The 19,651-nt window shown below is 42.1% G+C and overlaps 1 protein-coding gene across 1 annotated transcript in view; it reads left to right on the forward strand.

The window, feature by feature from the left end:
* The window catches only part of LOC137423126 (potassium channel subfamily K member 9-like), a 49,599-nt gene extending 30,994 nt beyond the window's left edge, over positions 1-18,605 (forward strand). Inside the window, exon 2 of the mRNA XM_068109954.2 lies at positions 13,358-18,605. Within this exon, the coding sequence (XP_067966055.1) occupies positions 13,358-14,211 (854 nt within the window). The 3' untranslated portion in view covers positions 14,212-18,605. The remainder of the gene's footprint in view (positions 1-13,357) is intronic.
* Positions 18,606-19,651: the final 1,046 nt, after the last annotated feature.

Raw genomic sequence — 19,651 nt, forward strand, 5'->3', positions numbered from 1 at the left:
ACGGCACACACATTGATGAATACCCCTACCTGTGAAACACCAGGATGAGATTCAAATCCAGACCGTACAATTTGGAGGCCATCCGTTTTTGGCTGTCAAGTATCCCCAAACTCCAACTCACTACACTTCTGTCACTGATAAGAACAGCAGATGCTAACGGTTAAAGGACATTTTGAAACTTTTTTCCCCAACTTTGATTAAATCTCCTTCTATGGTCTTGAAGCCATCTGAGATGGATCTAACTCCCCATTATGGAAATGTCCTTAAACATCATTCGTGATTGATGATTCCATCATTGGCCAAAATTTTAAATAAAAGAAAAGATAAAGTTGGTGCCATCTTGATAATTTGCTTATATAAACAAGAATAAATAAAAACTTATGGAACTTGCATTATCAGACTTGCACTATGAAATGTATTTTTATATTCCTTTGACAACATAGCTAACATCTCTTGCCATATATGTTAAAATGCTTCCTTATACATATTCCATGTGGAGTTAATTAGTTGGGAAAAAAATATTAAATTCAGAAATGTGAAAACGTAACATTCCTGCATAACATTCCTTTCCAACTCTATTGACTTTCAACGTCTTCAGCAAATGCATAATTTGAAATGCATTTTGTGAGAACATATGGATGAACTGGAATTTATTTTGGATTTTAAATTACTTGCATTTGCAGATGGATTAAATAGAAATCAAAAGAGGTAATGTTAACATTGTACAGGAATTTATTGAGGCCTCATTACCCTCACCCGAGGAGAGGGTATTGCATCTGTGTCCATTTGTTTGTCTGTCTGTCTATTTGTCCGCACAGAATAAATATGATTTTCTCTGCAACCGTTGGTCCGATTGAGAGGAAATTTTCATCATAGGTGCATCTACAGCTGTATAATTATTTTAATGATAATTATGACGTCATAGATCACGTGGTATGGGCGCCATATTGGAAAAAACGAAAGACTTTGCATCTCTATATCTCCGAAAGCGCTTTGTAAAAAAATTGATACATGGTTCCTTGTAAAGAACTCTCCATGGCGAATAACACGTGTTAATGATGATGTCATAGGTGTCTCCATTATGACGTCATAATTCGACAAGTACAAAAGTACAAAACTTCATCCGATCAAGATGAAATTTTTTGAGTATCATCTACGGATAAATTGGTTGAGGAAAAAATAATGATGATGTCATCAGTCATGTGGTTCGGCCGCCATATTTATTTTAACACAAAAGCCTTTAAAACCACTAAAACTATGTCCTGGTGAGGGTCTGCAATCTCTGATTGCTCTTTCTTGTCGTGAATATTGTGTTCAGTTTCGTTCACCACATCTGAGGATTGACATAGCTGCCTGGCATAGGGACAGTACAGCGTAGGAATACGATATTGACTCCGGGAATAGCTAGATTAAGCCAAGAGGAGCGAATGAAAGACAGGACTTTATACATCAAAAGGAGGTGATTACGAGGGGATCTGATTGAGATCCCAATACCAAGACAACAAAGAAGCGAGACAGTCTTTTAGCAAAATGGATAGTGACAGAACCTGAGGGAGTAGTTGGAGAGCAAATAAGAGGAGGGTTAGAACAGAAGCACGACATGGGTGTTTTATACAGAGTTATTAATGCATGGAATGGTGGTAGCAGAAGATACAGTTTATAGATTTAAACTGGATTTGGATAAGTACTGAAGCAATGGGCACAGGAATATAGACAGCAATGGTAGGTAGCTCAAGATTAGCTTGGTATGATTGAATAGTGATCTATACAATTTCGATATGTCCGATTGTTACGTGTGTGTATCATGTCGAGTGGGAATGTGCAGTTATTGTTTTCGGTGAGTTAATACAAAATATATGTACAGGGATTTGATTGCGTCCCTGGGTTGTTGGGATGAGGACATGACGTGGGCTTGATGTGACTCGTGGCATCCTCCTGAGTTTGGGTTTCCTTATGTATAGTTATATTCTACATTATGTCAGGATTGCTGGTCTTACTTTCTGTCTCACTCAAACTATAGATAGCGGACGAGCTTTATTCTCCCTTTCTTGCAAACAAACATCATAAACTTTTCATCTTACATTTTTCTTACTCATTTCCACTCCTCACCTTTACATTCTCTTTTATTTTTGTTTACTTCTTCAAAAACTCTGAGACTATTCTCTCTTTCTTCACGTTTCTATCAATGCAGTTCATATACTTAAGGCCTGGCCTCGATTTGGACTAAATAGTCCGTGACAGGAGCCTTCAGCATATAAAAAAGGCTGAACGGTTTAAATTTTGTACCAAACTGATAGGATCTGCATCCGGACCTTAACCAAAATCTAATCGGCTTGTTCTTGTCACCTAACCAACTCATCCACAAAGTTTTGTCATAATCCGTCCACAAGGTTTTGAGATATCGTGCTCAGAGACAAACAGAGAGGGGAAAAAACAATGTCCGCCCACCTTTGGCGGTAGAGGTAACTATTAATTATTAAACTCAGCCTTAAAAAAATAAGATAAAAGGAAACAACCAAAGTAATGCAGCTGAAGTTATTGGGTCACATAGATGTTCTCCACAAGATAGATCTGCTGAATAGGATCAAGGTCTGTAATTATTGTGTTTTCTCGACAAGATTACCTGTAGAGTATTAAAGAAATTTAAAAAATTCAATACTTTTTGTATACATGTTTGAGACTCTTGGAAGAGCTAGACCAGAATGAAAGGGAACAAAATGGAAAAGGGGAAACACCGACAGCAGAATAGAAGTGAGATCAAGGGGAGCGGGAGAAGGACACATGGTGGTGAACATGCTGCACACAAGTTGAATGAAACACAGCAAGAAGAGGAAGTGGAAAGTGAGGATGAAACATAAAAAGAACAAACCAACTTAAAAGTAACAAACTAAAACAGGAGATGGAGAGGGGGGAAAATCACAATAATATGGAACAGGAAGCCGATACTCTCGGTACAGCACCTTTCGGGTGGTATGAGGAATAGACCTTTGTATTATGAAAGCGAAACCTTGAACAGATTTTTTTAAATATGGCGTGCACAAGCCAAGTTACTGAGATGGTTGCCATGGTGATATAATTCAGCCAATCACAGCCATTATCCAATCAGGTTATAATGTAATGAGGAATAGATATCTGCAATATCAAAGCTAAATGTTGAACAGTTTTTGAAATATCGCGTACCGTACACAAAAGTACATGGACGCAGTAGCGTAGTGATGGGGGGGGGGGGGGGGGGGAGGCGGAGGAGGCGCTGCACCAGGAGCGCAGTGGATGGGGCGCCAATTACCTAAAAAAACGTTTTCATGCTCCATTTGGATGTATTGTATATAAATTATAATACAACGAACTCGTGAGATCACGAGAAGCAACTTTCAGAACCACGTTTTACAGTTTAAACTCCGTGCTACGTGTCAGGTCGATGTTTACAAACTCTTTACATCCGGATTCACTTTTTTCGGAATCCCTATTTCTATCACCTGCACAGATGTCCGTGAAGTTAGCACCCTTTTCCCTTCACCGGATTCAAAGTTATGGTTGTACCATTACAAAAATGGGGGGTGTTGTGGATTTCTTTGTACAAAAGGCGGATGCGAATGCATAAATAGGGTAAATTATGGACTATGGTAATCCGATAACGGTTCAAATCCTGTATAGGCCTGAGAAACATAATTTAAGAAGTGAATAGGGCAATGGATCGAATCCGATAAACGTTTGAATCGGTTAATCGTTTGAATCCTGTAAACGTTTGAATCGGTTCATGGTTCGAATCCGGTGAATGTTTGAATCGGTTAATGGTTCGAATCGGGTAAACGTTTGAATCGGTTAATAGTTCGAATCGGGTGAACATTTGAATCGGTTAATGGTACAAATCCAGTAAATGTTTGAATCGGTTAACGGTTCGAATCCGGTAAACGTTTGAATCGGTTACTGGTTCGAATCGGGTAAAATTTTGAATCGGTTAATGGTTCGAATCTGGTAAACGGTTCAAATGGCCCCTCATTAGGAATCGCTGACTATGTCAGTGCCTGCAGGGGGCGAATATTTTTGACCTTTACCCCGAGCGCCAAAAACCATCACTATGTCACTGCATGGACGGATGACCGTGCGGTCGGACGGAGCTCATTTGAATGTCTCTCGTCTCCAAGTTTGTTGGCAGGGCAGGAGCGAAAAGGAGAGTGCTTGAGAATGGGGTCATTTAGGGTAGAACAGCAGCTGTATTTTTTTTTTTTTTTGGATACTAGATCGAGGCTCGTGAAAGAGCTAACATTAATCACACAAAAAGTCAAACCGACACATAAAACACAAAAAATAAGAGGAGCGGTAGACAAGATGGGGAGAGAGGGGGAAGGACACAAACACAACATTTGACAGCAGGGACATCGGGAGAAATGTGGGAGGGGTAGGGCTTGGGGAGAGGTGGGAGGGGTATAAAACATATGAACACTGCAAGGACTTCCAGGAAAGAAGTTGGAATTTCAAAAAAAAGTGTATCTGGGGTGAATTAGCGGGGGTAGAAAAGATCAAGGTTTTGGATGGGGGAAGATAAGAGATGGTGGTGAACAGCTGTTTTAAAGACCTGGAGGGAGGAGTGGGATTGAAGGGAGTGGGGGAGTTTGTTCCAGAGGCGGGAGAAAAGGGGAATGAAAGAGTGAAGGTGAGCAGAGAGCCTAGATTTTGGCAGTTTAACTATAAGAGGGTTGCAGGCAGATCTTGTGCTACCTGAAGGAATATTGGGGGGACAGAGCACAGAGAGACCTGGGGTAGCAAGGCTGGAGAGGAGTCGGTGGAAGACAGAAAGACCACCAACCTGCCTGCGGTGAGTGAGTGAAAGGTCCTCGGAGTTAGCTTCATCGCAAGAGATTCCAATGCTTCTGAAAGCTTTGGTTTCAACAGCGTGAAGACGAGCTAGGTGTGAGGCAGGAGCACCGGCCCAGAGGGGGGAATAGTATTCCATTGAGCTGCGGATGAAAGCCTTGTATGTGGTGAGGAGCTCAGGTGTGCCAAGGAAGGACTTCGCACGACGGAGGATGCCCAGTCGGCGAATCGCTTTGGAGGCCAGATTGGAAATGTGGTTTTCCCAAGAAAGATCATGGCAGATAGTGAGACCCAAAAGCTTGAGTGACAGAACTTCTTGGAGAGGATTGTTGAGAAAGTAGATGGGAGGGTTTTCCAGTCGGTCTTTTCGGAGAGACATAGCAGTCACGTGAAAAAGTAAGTACACCCCATGTAAAGTTTTGACTTTTTCAACATATTACAATATATAGCTATTTGATCTTCATTTCAACGATATTGATAGATAAAGGTGATATAATATAAGAAATATCATGAAACATTTACATTTTGTAGTACATTGTATAATTTAAATAAACATATATGCAAATTTCGCATGTGGAAAAAGTAAGTACATCCTTGGCTCGAATAGGTGGTATTGCCCCCTTTGGCAGAAACAACCTCAAGTAGGCATTTCTTATAACTGTCTACCAGTCTCTGACATCGACTGGGAGAAATTTTTGCCCACTCCTCCATGCAGAATTCTTTCAGCTGTGCGATGTTTGAGGGGTTTCTTGCATGCACAGCTCGTTTCAAATCCCCCCACAACATCTCGATGGGATTTAGATCCGGGCTTTGACTTGGCCATTCCAGAACCCTCCATTTCTTTCTTTTCAGCCTTTCCTTGGTGGATTTACTGGTATGTTTAGGGTCATTGTCATGTTGCAAGGTCCACCTTCGGTTGAGCTTCAACATCTGACAGATGGCCTCACATTATCCTCAAGCACCCTCTGGTACAATGAAGAATTCATAGTGGATTATATGATGGTGAGCTGCCCAGGCCCTGATGCAGCAAAGCTGCCCCAAACCATAATATTTCCACCACCATGCTTTAAAGTTGGTATCAGGTTCTTGTGGTCAAATGCTGTCTTTGGTTTTCGCCAAACATGTCTTCTAGTACTGTGGCCAAATAGCTCTACCTTTGACTCATCTGTCCAGAGCACATTGTTCCAGAAATGCTGGTCTTTGCCTAGGTGTTCATTGGCAAACTTTAATCTTGCCCTGATGTTCTTTCTGGACAGCAAAGGTGTCCTCTTGGCACACCTCCCATGTAGATCAAATTTGTGCAGCCTCTTTCTAATGGTAGACTCGTGCACTTTGAGATCAACAGTGGCAAGAGCCTCCTGTAGGTCCCGTTATGACATTCTGGGGTTCTTCGAGACTTCTTTCAGCATCTGGCGGTCTGCTCTCGGGCTGAACTTGCTGGGGCGGCCTGGCCTGAACAAGTTGGCAGTTGTTTGGAATCTTCTCCACTTGTAGATGATCTTCCGGACAGTCGAATGATTGATTTCAAATTGTTTAGAGATCTTTTTAAATCCCTTCCCAGACTCGTAGGCATCTATAACCGTCTTTCTGAAGGCCTCAGAGAGCTCTTTTGATCTAGGCATGGTGACGCCGCACACTTCAACAACAAAGAGCAAACCAAACGAAATGACTGAGGTTTAAATAAGACAGGTTCCTCCAAGATCCTCTCTAACGATGTTCTATTCATTTGCACCTGAGCTGGCGCACCTGATTCTAATTTTAGGTGTTTGAAGTAGTGATAAATGTCGGGGTGTACTTACTTTTTCCACATACGAAATTTGCATTTATGTTTATTTAAATTATACAATGGACTACAAAATGTAAATGTTTCATGATATCTGTTGTATTATATCACCTTTATCTCTCAATATTGTTGAAATGAAGATCAAATAGCTGTATGTTGAAATATGTTGAAAAAGTCAAAACTTTACATGGGGTGTACTTACTTTTTCACATGACTGTAGTAAGAGTGTGAGATTTGTCAGGATTGAAAGACATGTTCCACTTGTTTGACCAGTCTGTGATTTTGTCCAGGTCTGCAGAGAGTGAGGAGGCTGCAGACTGCCGATCTGAGGGATGAGGAATGGAGCGGCAGATAGTGGAGTCATCAGCAAAGAGATAGAGAGGATTTTACAGAGAGTCGGAGAGATCATTGATGAAGACCAGAAATAGCACAGGGCCCAGAACACTACGTTGGGGAACTCCAGCCAGAACAGGAAGGGGAGATGAGAGAAATCTATTCAGGGCCAGACGTTGCCTACGACCAAAGAGGAAGTCCGCAAGCCATGAGTGGAGATTTACATGGATACCATCGGAGGAGAGTTTGGTGAGCAGAGCTGGGTGCCAGACCGTATCGAAGGCACGTGATATGTCAAGTGAGACAGCTCTGATTTCCTGTTTGGCATTGAGGACCTCCATCCATTGTTGAGACAGCAGAAGCAACATGTCCAGAGTAGAATGACCTGGTCTGAATCCAAATTGATGATGAGAGATCAAGCCATTGGAGAAGAGGAAGGATTTGATATCCGAAGCAATGATGGATTCCATGACTTTGCTGATAATTGGGAGCAGGCTGATTGGTTTGTAGTTGCAAGGATCTGTTTTTGCACATTTTTGTGTAAACCAGAAATGTTTGCTGATTTTCAAGATGCTGGCCGATGACCTTGATCAAAAGAGAGGGTGAAAATAACAGAGAGAGGGTGAGATAGAGCGGCAGAGCAGGATTTTAAGACCTGTGGGCTGATGCCGTCTGGTCCAGTTGCAGAATCAGTGTCGAGGTTTGACAAAAACTTCTCCACCTTGTCAGTAGAGAAGGACACAGAGTCCAGGAGCAGTTGGGTTCGACTAGGAAGGGTGGGTGGGCTGATTTGGAAAAGGTGGTCTGATGCCATCTGGTCCAGTTGCAGAATCAGAGTCGAGGTTTTACAAAAACTTCTCCACATTGTCAGGAGAGAAGGACACAGAGTCCAGGAGCAGTTGAGTTCGACTGGGAAAGGTGGGAACAGAGAGAGATTGGTTTGGGACAAAAGATTTTGAGGCAAACACAGAGTTCAGGCATTCGGCTTTGTCACGTGCGGTGTCAAATGTGCAGCCATTTGAGGTAAGGAAGGGGATGGAGGGGGAACAAACACCAGAAACGGATTTGACCAGACGCCACCAGGATTTGGAGGAAGGAGACAGGTTTGAGAGTTCAATCTTGAGTGTGGAGAGATAGTGCATCCTGGCACTCCTGAGGGTAGACACACACTTGTTCCGAGCTTGGTGGAAGGAACTGAGATTGCCTTCAGTGGATTTGCCTTCCAAGAGGCAAAGGCAAGTTGTTTCAGGGCAACTGCCTCACCACAAGATTCAGTGTACCATGGACGGGAGGAAGGGTAAGACAACTGAAGACGAGATGGGATAAATCTGTGCATGAGAGAGAGCAGTTTGCTTTGGAAGAATTCCGAGGAAGAATTGATGTCAGAGGCAGTAGAGATGGGAGACCAGTCCAGATGTTTGATGGCTGCTTGCAGACCATGCCAATCAGCCTGAGTGAAATGCCAGACTCGTCGGCGCTGAGGAGGCTCTCTGAGAATGGCCAGAGAGATGTCCACTTTAAAAAGCACATGATCAGAAGAACGGATTGGAGCAGAAGAAGAGCAGCAGACATTTGCAGGGAAGTTCGTCATAACCAAGTCCAGAAGAGAAGGTACTCTATTGACTGCGATCCGGGTCAGGAAATTGACAGTTTGTGTCAGTCCCAATGAGTTGCAGAAGTCCTTTGCTGAGGTGCCATGGCTGGTGAGAGAGGAACCCACACCCAGCCAGCTGGCATGATGACAGTTGAAGTCGCCACATGAAGAAGAGTGAGTTTGGATGAGTTGATAGAAGTTGGTCCAGTCATCACTGTTTTGAGGACGGTACAGAACACATATGAACAAAAGGTGGGAGCGGAGAGGAAGCCATAGCCAGAGGTACTCCTGGGTTCGGGGTGGAGAGAGCGCAGAGCAAGGAGAGTGAGGAAGAGAGTTTTTGATAAAGATAGCCACCCCACCACCAGGACAAGGCTCAGGTCTATCATCCCGGAGGAGGGAGTAACCAGGAAGAGATATTAAGGAATCAGAGACATCTTGAAGGAGGAAAGTTTCTGTTAAGCAGATCAAGTCTGGATTGTCAGAAGCAATCTGAATGGAGAGATCAATCAGGTTTGAGCGAAGGCCCTGGATGTTTGAGGTCCATACCATTAATTAGGAGAGAGGGAGAGCATCTGGTGCAGGACAGGGGAGGGGAGGGGTAGGGTCAGATGAAGGATGAGAGGGGGAGGTAGGGAGAGCAGTTGATAGTGTGTCAGAGATTACAGAAGAGTTACAAGAAAGGGAAGGGTGAGGAGGATGAAAGGTTTGATGGTGATGGGATGAGGCACAGTGAGGGGTTGTTTGAGGAGAGGCAGAGGAAAGTAGAAGGTTGGGGGAGGTGGAGGTATGAGATAGAAGGGAGGCGAATTGGGGAGGAGGCAGCTTTGCGAAGGAGGTTGGAGGAGGGAGAATTTGGGAGGGATGGTTGGGGGGGGGGAGATTTGAAGGGGAGGGGTTGGGGGGGAGTTTTGAATGGGAGGGGCAATGGGGGAGTTTAGGAGGGGAAGGTCAAGGGGGGAGTTTAGGAGGGGAGGAGCAAGGGGGGAGTTTAGGAGTGGAAGGACAAGGGGGAGATTTGGAGGGGAGGGGCAAGGGGGGAGATTTGGAGGGGAGGGGCAAGGGGGGAGTTTATGAGGGGAGGGGGAAAGGGGGGAGTTTAGGAGGGGAGGGGCAAGGGGGGAGATTTGGAGGGGAGGGGCAAGGGGGGAGTTTAGAAAGTGGACGATTCATGAAAGATGAACATTTGTAACAAATTGGGTTTATTGTGATTTTCAAGGTAGCGATCCGTTTAAGAACGATGGAAGAGGGGTGGAATGAATGAGAATTTAGAGCATGTCGTGAGAAAGAATTATAAGAGATTGAATATTTTTTTGAAATGGAATGAGTTGAAGAGGAAATTGAAAGGAGCCTTTTAAATAGGAAGAAAAACAGCATGTTGTAATAAACCACTGAATAAAACACTGCAGGGGAAAGTTTAAACATATTTAAATAGAACCGTGAAGAACAGTCTTATATTCACAAAGATACCAACAGGGAGAGGGCCTTGAGGGACAACCACGAGTCACTTGAACAGGGCAAAAGGTGGAAGGCAAGGCGATAATGGGGGCGGGGCGGGACAGCGCACGTGGACAGCGGCGCACGATGGGACAAAAACACACGAGGAGAAAGGGAAATAAGTTTTGTTTTTTGTTTTTAGGGGGTGGGGGTGGGGGTTACAACATTAGACAAAGAGTAGATGTTCGGGGGAGTTTGGGGGAGAAGGGAGAATCAAAAAACCTAGCAAAAACAGCGAAGGAAGGAACAAACTTCGACGGGGGAAGCCTGAGGCAAGGCCGCAGATGCACGGCAAACAGAAACGATTAATTTATGTAAGATAAACACCGAGAAACTTCCAAGGGGCACACTATAGGTTCACACACCGAAAGATAAATACAGTTTCGACAAAATACAATTTTGAACAATGACTTAACTTTGAAAACGTGGAGGCCGTGTCGAGCTTCGAAAATCCGTGACGTTGTCTCCAAGATCTCACGAGATCTATTGAAGCCCTAGAGGTTAAGAATGGGACTGAACAGATTGGGGAAGTCGGTTCCACGAGTGAGAAAAAGGAGGAACAAATTATTGGAGGTGAGCAGTGAGCCATGATTTTGGTAGTTTAACAAGAAGAGGATTAATAGCAAATTCTGTGTAGCCTGCAGAAACATGGGACAGTTCCAAGAGAGGGCAGAGGGACAGCATGTCCACCAGAGTATAATGTCCAGCAAGTTGGGAGAGTAGAAACAGCAAGTCCAAGAGGGAATGACTGGGTCTGAAACCGAACTGATGATTTGAGATCAGGCCGCTGGAGAAAAGGAAGGATTTGCTGTTAACTGAAATTATATAATCCATGACCTTGCTTATAATATTCGTATGAAGCAAGCTAATATGTCTGTAGTTAAGGCATTTCTTTTTGCACCATGTTTGTGTATTGCTGTGATGTTGGCTAATTTCCAGGCAGACAAAAACTGACCCATAGAGAATGACCGAGTGAACAGAGCAGAATGAGGATGATCAAGAACAGGTTTTTAGAACACATGCACTGATACTGTCTGAGCCTGTCACAGAATGGAAGTCGAGGCTTGTCAGAAACTTCTCCACCACCTCTAGTGGGACAGACGCAGTATCCAGGAGCAGTTGAGTACGAGGGAGTAAGGTACATTAATGAATTGAGAGGTTGGGTACACAAGATTTGTAAGCAAACACAGAATTGATGTATTCAGCCTTCTCACGAGCACAGTCAGATGTGGTCCCATTTTAAATGAAGGAAGGGATGGAGGGAAAGCATACACCACAGACAGACTTGACAAGGCACCACCACGTCCTTGATAAGGAGACAGGTTTGAGAGTTCAGCCTTGAGGTTGTCCAGATGGTTTTTCGCATTCCTGAGAATGCACCCACTTAATCTGGGCATTGTGGAATGATCTGATGTTTCCTTCAGTTGGATTTGCCTTCAAGGAAGAGAAGGCAAGTTGTTTGAAGGTAACTGTCTCACCCCAGGATTCTGCACACCAGGGGTGAGACAATAGGTATGATAACTGCAGAAGAGATGGTATAAATCTGAACATAAGGGAAATCAAGTTTGTGTGCAAAAGGATTCTCAAACAGTATTAATATCAGGAGAGGTAGAATGTCTTGAGAGGCAGCTTTGCAGGCCCTGCTCGTCAGCTTGAGTGAACTGTGAGATGCTACTGCGCTGAGGCAGCTCTCTGATAATAGCCAGAGAGATGATGACTCTCACAAGCAAATTATCAAATGAGCCTATTGTGGCAGAAAAGGAACAGGAGACATTAGTCAGATAATTTTTCAATACCAAGTTCAGAAGGGAAGATGTGAAATTGGAAGAAATTTGGGTCTGAAGGTTCACTGAATGGGTGAGGCCCATGGAGTCACAGAAGTCCTTTGCTGCAATGCGGCACCATGACTGGTTGAAGAGGTACCAACACCTAGCCAATTGGCAAGATGACAGTTGAAATCACTGCATATGAGGAAGAAAGAGTTGGGATGGGTGGTTATACGATGGCCATATTGGCAGAGAGAGAGAGAGAGAGAGAGAGAGAGAGAGAGAGAGAGAGAGAGAGAGAGAGAGAGAGAGATGTAAATAGAGTCATCCCCATTAGGAGGATGGTACAGTACCTAAACAAACAGGAGTTGGTTGCAGAGGGGAAAGTACAGCCAAAAGTACTCCTGGAGATTAGGAGGGGAAAGGGTAGTATACCGACAGTAGGAAATGGAGTTCTTGACATAAACTGCAATTCCACCACCAGAATCAGATACAGGGAAAGGGAGCGGGTCACTGGGGAAGCAGAGAGGGGGTTGGATGCTGGGGAGGCGGAAAGGGAGCATGGAGCTGGGGAAGCATAATTGGGGTGACACACTGGGGAAGTACAAAAGGTAAGTCACTTCTATTCTGCAAGGTGCTGAGGAAGCGGAAAAAGGGCAGGATGCAGGGGAAGCCAAAGCGATTTCATCCGAATCTATGACTTTTTGAAAATTAAGTAGTTAATGGAATATTTAAATAATTAATCGATTAATTGGTTAATCAAAAGTACCTTTTACAGCCAAAACACTTGGTCACTGTTGTGTCCAAATATCAGCTTCCTAGCTCAAAAGGTGCCAGACATAGTGTCCAGATGAGAAAGGAAATAATTAATTAATTAACAAATCCATAATAAATATAGTAATTAATTGATTAATTTAAAAAACAAAAAATAACTTTTTTGCCAAAGAACTTGCTCACTATTGTGCCAAAATTTCAGCTTCCTAGCTCAAAGGATGGCTGAGATTTCGCCCGGACAAACAAACAAACAAGAAACCGGAGTGAAAACTGAGTACTCCCTTTCGGCGTGCGTCATTGCCAGGTCCCCTTCTGTGCCCGGTGATGATGTCATGCAGCGGCTGGAGATGGATTAGAAAGGAGCGGTGTACAATCATTTTATTAGACTTCCCATCTCCTTAGGCTTGCTATGTCATGGATTGGCTTCATTGGGAGACCATAATGGACCTGGTTGGAGCAAACATAAAGTTAGGAAATGCATGTTGTGCTCGATACTGTTGAAACTACTTCACAATGGGGTAAAGCATAGAAAATTTGAAAATATTTAACTTTAAAAAAATCCATCACACCAACAGGATATGTTATTAGAGATGGTAGTCATAGGGATTAGGGGAACCAGAGGCAACTAGAATTACCAATCTACTATTGTTGGCAAATAAACATACAGATAATGGTTTCTTATATTCCAATTGCAACAAAACAACTCATTCAATTATTACACCATGACAGCACTATGAGGATTGACTGCTGGAGATCATATGGTACAATTTACTTCCGTGTCATCTTTTCTTCCAGGCTATGGACATGCGGCACCTGGAACAGAAGCAGGGAAAGCATTTTGCATGTTCTATGCAGTTCTGGGAATTCCGCTTACATTGGTCATGTTCCAGAGCCTGGGCGAGAGAATGAACACTTTTGTAAGGTACCTTCTCCGGCGATTAAAAAAGTGCCTTGGCTTGAAAAAGACAGAGGTTTCCACTGAAAACATGGTCGCAATGGGATTTTTCTCGTGCGTCGCCACTCTTTGTGTGGGTGCTGCTGCATTCTCTCGATATGAAGACTGGAGTTTCTTCCAGGCATATTATTACTGCTTCATCACCCTTACGACCATTGGTTTTGGTGATTACGTAGCACTTCAAAAGAACGAGGCTCTGCAAAATGAGCCACCTTACGTGGCCTTCAGTTTCTTTTATATATTTGCCGGTCTCACTGTTATCGGGGCCTTTCTTAATCTTGTTGTGCTGCGGTTCCTCACCATGAACGCTGAAGATGAGAAGCGAGATGCAGAAGAGCGTGCATCACTTTCGGGCCACAAGAACAGCATGCTCATAAACTTCAAGGACGGCAAAAATGTGCTGCGGCCGCAATTTTCTGCCGAGGTATCAGACCTGCAGTCCGTGTGCTCGTGCATGTGCTATGGGCGTCGCAAGCGCTCCCGTTACGCCATTCCTGTGGTTGTCCACCAGGAGATGGAGGGACTTGGCATCCAGAACCCTCAACTTTACAACTCTGTTTCCTACCAAATGGATAAGATCTCACCTGGTGTTTACAAGAGTGCCATGCAGTCATCATCCATCAGCTCCATCTCACCAGGTCTTCGTAGCTTCACAGACTACCAAAGACTGGTACCAAGAAGAAGTTCAATATAGCCTTTGTCGTCTCTAGTCAAACTCGAATTTGGTAAGAATATATTCTGGTTGAACTTTATATGGATTTGTTATTATCTTACCTGTATATTAAAAAACAGGTTTAAGTGCAATTTAAGCAACAGAGGAGACAAGTCAAATATTTAAATGAGAAATAAAGAATGTGGCAATGGATTTTTATCTCATGTAAGATTTTGTCAATAGTAATATTATTATGAATAATGCAGCTAAATCTTAGAAAATCCAGTCATGTTGCTGCTATCTGTGTGGAACGAGACAAATCTCTGAATGAACTTTCAAATGCTTTGGACTACTTTCTACACACTGTTTAACCAGTTGTTGTTGGCTCATTTTGGTAGTCTGCTTTGAATGTAATTGGACTATTTATAGTAGTGTTTTTTTATACTTACAAACATCTTTTATTGCATGTCGGTGCTGTCAATAACTACTGCCAATTAGAATTGTGCTTTATCACTGTATATTAATTGTTTCAAAAATTTATGACTGCAGGAAGTTAGAAGAATAATGCGCACAGCATAACAATTTACAACTTTTGTTTTTCTCTTAATGTCTCAAGTTTAAGACGAACAGTCACGTGAAAAAGTAAGTACACCCCATATAAAATTTTGACTTTTTCAACATATTTCAACATACAGCTATTTGATCTTCATTTCAACAATATTGATCGATAAAGGTGATATAATATAACAAATATCATGAAACATTTACTTTTTGGAGTCCATTGTATAATTTAAATAAACATAAATGAAAATTTCGCATGTGGAAAAAGTAAGCACACCCTTCTGCCTTTGGCAGAAACAACCTCAAGTAGGCGTTTCTTATAACTGTCTACCAGTCTCTGACATCGACTGGGAGAAATTTTTGCCCACTCCTCCATGCAGAATTCTTTCAGCTGTGCGATGTTTGAGGGGTTTCTTGCATGCACAGCTCGTTTCAAATCCCCCCACAACATCTTGATGGGATTTAGATCCGGGCTTTGACTTGGCCATTCCAGAACCCTCCATTTCTTTCTTTTCAGCCATTCCTTGGTGGATTTACTGGTATGTTTAGGGTCATTGTCATGTGCAAGGTCCACCTTCGGTTGAGCTTCAACTTTTTGACAGATGGCCTCACATTATCCTCAAGTACCCTCTGGTACAATGAAGAATTAATAGTGGATTCTATGATGGTGAGCTGCCCAGGCCCTGATGCAGCAAAGCTGCCCTAAAGCATAATATTTCCACCACCATGCTTTACAGTTGGTATCAGGTTCTTGTGGTCAAATGCTGTCTTTGGTTTTCGCCAAACATGTCTTCTGGTACTGTGGCCAAATAGCTCTACCTTTGACTCATCTGTCCAGAGCACATTGTTCCAGAAGTGCTGGTCTTTGCCTCGGTGTTCATTGGCAAACTTTAGTCTTGCCCTGATGTTCTTTCTGGACAGCAAAGGTTTCCTCCTGGCACACCTCCCATGTAGATCAAATTTGTGCAACCTGTTTCTAATGGTAGACTCGTGCACTTTGACATCAACAGTGGCAAGAGCTACCTGTAGGTCCTGTGATGACATTCTGGGGTTCTTAGAGACTTCTTTCAGCATCTTGTGGCATCTGCTTTCATCTGCTCTCAGGCTGAACTTGCTGGGGCGGCCTGGCCTGAACAAGTTGGCCATTGTTTGGAATCTTCTCCACTTGTAGGTGATCTTCCGGACAGTCGAATGATTGATTTCAAATTGTTTGGAGATCTTTTTAAATCCCTTCCCAGACTCATAGGCATCTATAACCTTCTTTCTGAAGGCCTCAGAGAGCTCTTTTGATCTAGGCATTGTGACGCCACACACTTCAACAACAAAGAGCAAACCAAACTAAATGTCTGAGGTTTAAATAAGACAGGTTCCTCCAAGATTCTCTCTAACGATGTCCTAATCATTTGCACCTGAGCTGGTGCACCTGATTCTAATTTTAGGTATTTGAAGTAGTGATAAACGTTGGGGTGTACTTACTTTTTCCACATGCGAAATTTGCATTTATGTTTATTTAAATTATACAATGGACTACAAAATGTAAATGTTTCATGATATTTGTTATATTATATCACCTTTATCTATCAATATTGTTGAAATGAAGATCAAATAGCTGTATGTTGAAATATGTTGAAAAAGTCAAAACTTTACATGGGGTGTACTTACTTTTTCACGTGACTGTATCTTAAGTGTTTGCAAAGCTTTGTTTTGCCCACAGACAATGGAATTTACAATGAATGGAATGAATGAAATGGACAATGTCATGGAAATGACAGCCATGTAATCCCACGTTAAATGTGGCAATGCATCATCAACAGGGAAATATATCACCCTGACAAAGCTGGATATGTGAAAACATAGGAAAGAATGAGTGAACAAAGCCAAATAGACAGTTTTTAGACCTTCTCCCACTAGGATATATGGGTAATACTATACCAATGTTTGAGCGATTGTTCAACGGAGTCTATCGTTACTGATGACGGTAATTTATATTGATTTAATTATCTTCACTTGATATTTAAAAAAAACAGATTTTAGCATTTGCTCCAAGTACCAGTTCATACTCAGGTAATGGACAAAAATAATAATAAAAATACCTGGGTAAATGAGGGACACCAAACAACGTCTTCCACACAGACACTATGTGTTAATTAAGCAAATAACATCCCAGCATGCTTAGGGTGATATGTAGAAATGCTGCACAGGCCTGGTTACCTATAATTATGGCTAGCATGGCTGCAAGATGAGATCCCCCCAATACCCTCATTTACAGAGCACGTGTGGTCGCCCAATGGTTTGATGAACATGACACTGATGTTATCCATATGTCATGACCTTCTCAGTCACCAGATCTGAAACCAATCAAATATTTATGGGATATTCTGGAACGACACCTGAGACAGCGTTTTCCACATCCAACAAACAGGTGTGAGTCCATTGTCTTTCTCGTGGAAGAATAGTGCCGAATCCCTTCGGCAGAATTCCAGATGATGGTGAACTCTATGCCATGACACATACAGGCTGTAATAGCCACACGTGATGGCCCATTGCCCTATGAAGTGACTTTACATAAGCGCTTCCATTTTTTTTTTATCCACTACCTGTATGTGGCATCAGACAGCAGACATTCGAGTTTACTTAAAGGCTGAAGCACGTGGTTGAGACTAATGATTAAAACGATGACTGGTACACTTCCCCTTAGGCTTAGGGGGTGTGTTCTCCTTTGCAATATATGGTAATATATCCCAACATCTTGTTTATCTGTATTGTCATACCGATGATTCACTTCACCCAAATACAACATTAAAGCGAACAAAAATACAGTATATAGAATCAGTATGGTCATTAACTCCATTTGAATCCATGCTCCCAAATAGTCCACATTACCTCATTATTTCATACTTGTTTATTTTGCAAAGCTCATGGTGTTTCATTATAGTTTCAAATGGTATTTAACACGACAACTACTGGAATGACATGTTCAGTTTTTGTGGCTGCTTTCTAGAGGACTTGCAAATAGTTTTAATTTGTCACCATGAAAAATCCAAGCCAAATTTACAGTTGATGTTTTGCAAATTGCAATTACCCTCATAAATTTGCAATAATGAGGCACAATGACAAGAACTTTAACAGCAACATTTTTTGATGCCAGTCTTCAACTGCATCGCATGATGGCGTTCGACCAAACATAACAGCTATACTTATTTCCACTGTCCTTAAAATACTGAAAAGTAACTGTCAAACAAAACTGGCGTCATTTATTTTTCTGGTGGTTTTAAACTTGTTAGTCAATGAGCTACATGTTATGGTTCATCACACAATCCATAATTTATGAGTGTCACTCATTGAGATGTGGTTTACTTAACGTCAGTGTATTTATTAATAATACAATTATTTTATTATTCAAAGGTATTGCTTTGTTAGTCTTGTTCATAATGCAAAGTGACCAAAGGTAAGCATGATTACCTTCCAATCAGTGATCAGGAAGAAAGCAGGTATGCTTCTTACACTGAAAGACCGCACTGTGACAGTGCCTATTAGCACTCTGAGTGTTGTCTCTACATGTACTGCTGTATATAACCATGCCGTCTTCAATTGGCAATTTCTGAGAATATATGACATTTTGGCAGAAATTTTTGCATGGCTATGAAAAATGAGTGAGCTGCTTTCTGATGTTCCACGTTGGAAATTCTGGCTTGCAGGTTCGAATTTTGCATTGCCGTCTGTTGCAAGATTTAGAAGTGCTCGACGCATTCTTTTCTGGTGCAATACCTTCTATTGTACACTTTATATCGCCTCTGTTGATTGAAACGGTTGAGATGGTCTTTGAAAAGCTCTAAAAGAAATGCATAGTTATTTCAATAAAATATTCTATTCATGCCTATGCCTTTGCTTAATTTTTGCTCGGTCGCATGCAAAAGGGTATATTCACCGGACACATATGCACAACGGTACACCGCACAAGGAAAGCACATACGGTACAGACCTCTTAATATCAACAGAGTAAGATGCATCTCTATAATCATGTGAACAGCACTTTTGAATCACTCGGTTCCGTGAAGTCAAAATTAAACAAGATGAACAGTACATAGTCGAAGATTGTTAGCAAACTCCATTTGATTGAATGCAATATAACTGAATACTGCTTGACTTCAATCAGCTGAAATCACATTCCTGTGTTGGGCCAAGAGTTGTTCAGCTGCATTGGCCTAAAGAGCATTTCGATGAATTTTGCTTTTTTCATTCAGTTGTCCAGCACTGAGAGCTCTCCATTTCCCTGCTGTAAAAAAAAAGAAGTAATTCTTGATTTTCTCGTTTGCCCGTACTCACTTTTGTTGATTTCTGGTTTTAAAATCCCATGGGCCGTCCGTGCTGTGTTAACACAGAGGTTTCCGCATGCTTTGCAACTTCCAAGGAGATGTTTCAGGCATTGTGACCGTTCCATCCAGCTCCATATCCAAAATTTTAGTTGGTAAGCAAGTCTCTTTTTCTTTTTGTATTCCTTTAAATTATGTGCCATGTTGCTTCAAACCTAGAGTACTGAAAATACCACAAACTACAGCAGTAGTTGTTTTTTTTTTGCAGTTTATTAATTTACTTCATCTTTGCTGTACTTTTCAAAGTACGCTCTTGTTTCATCGTATTTATAAAATGGTGGCTTTTCCATTGTTTACTTCTGTATATTCATGTCCGCAGTGACTAAAGCACGTTTGACAGGTCATAGCGGTGCAACGTAAGCTTTTCAGATCCACTTTTTCCAAGACTATATTTGGATATATGCATGCTTAAAAAAATTATCAGTAATTTAAGGTATTTTCAGCATGCCTAATTATCAAGTAAAAAAATGTATGATAATAGAGTGATGTAGGACACGGTATCCACCCTTGGAAAGAAAGGTGGGGAAAAATTCCCCCACTACATTCAT

Source organism: Myxine glutinosa, chromosome 3, assembly GCF_964187855.1.
Source record: "Myxine glutinosa chromosome 3, kmMyxGlut1.1, whole genome shotgun sequence".
Lineage (NCBI taxonomy): Eukaryota > Metazoa > Chordata > Myxini > Myxiniformes > Myxinidae > Myxine > Myxine glutinosa.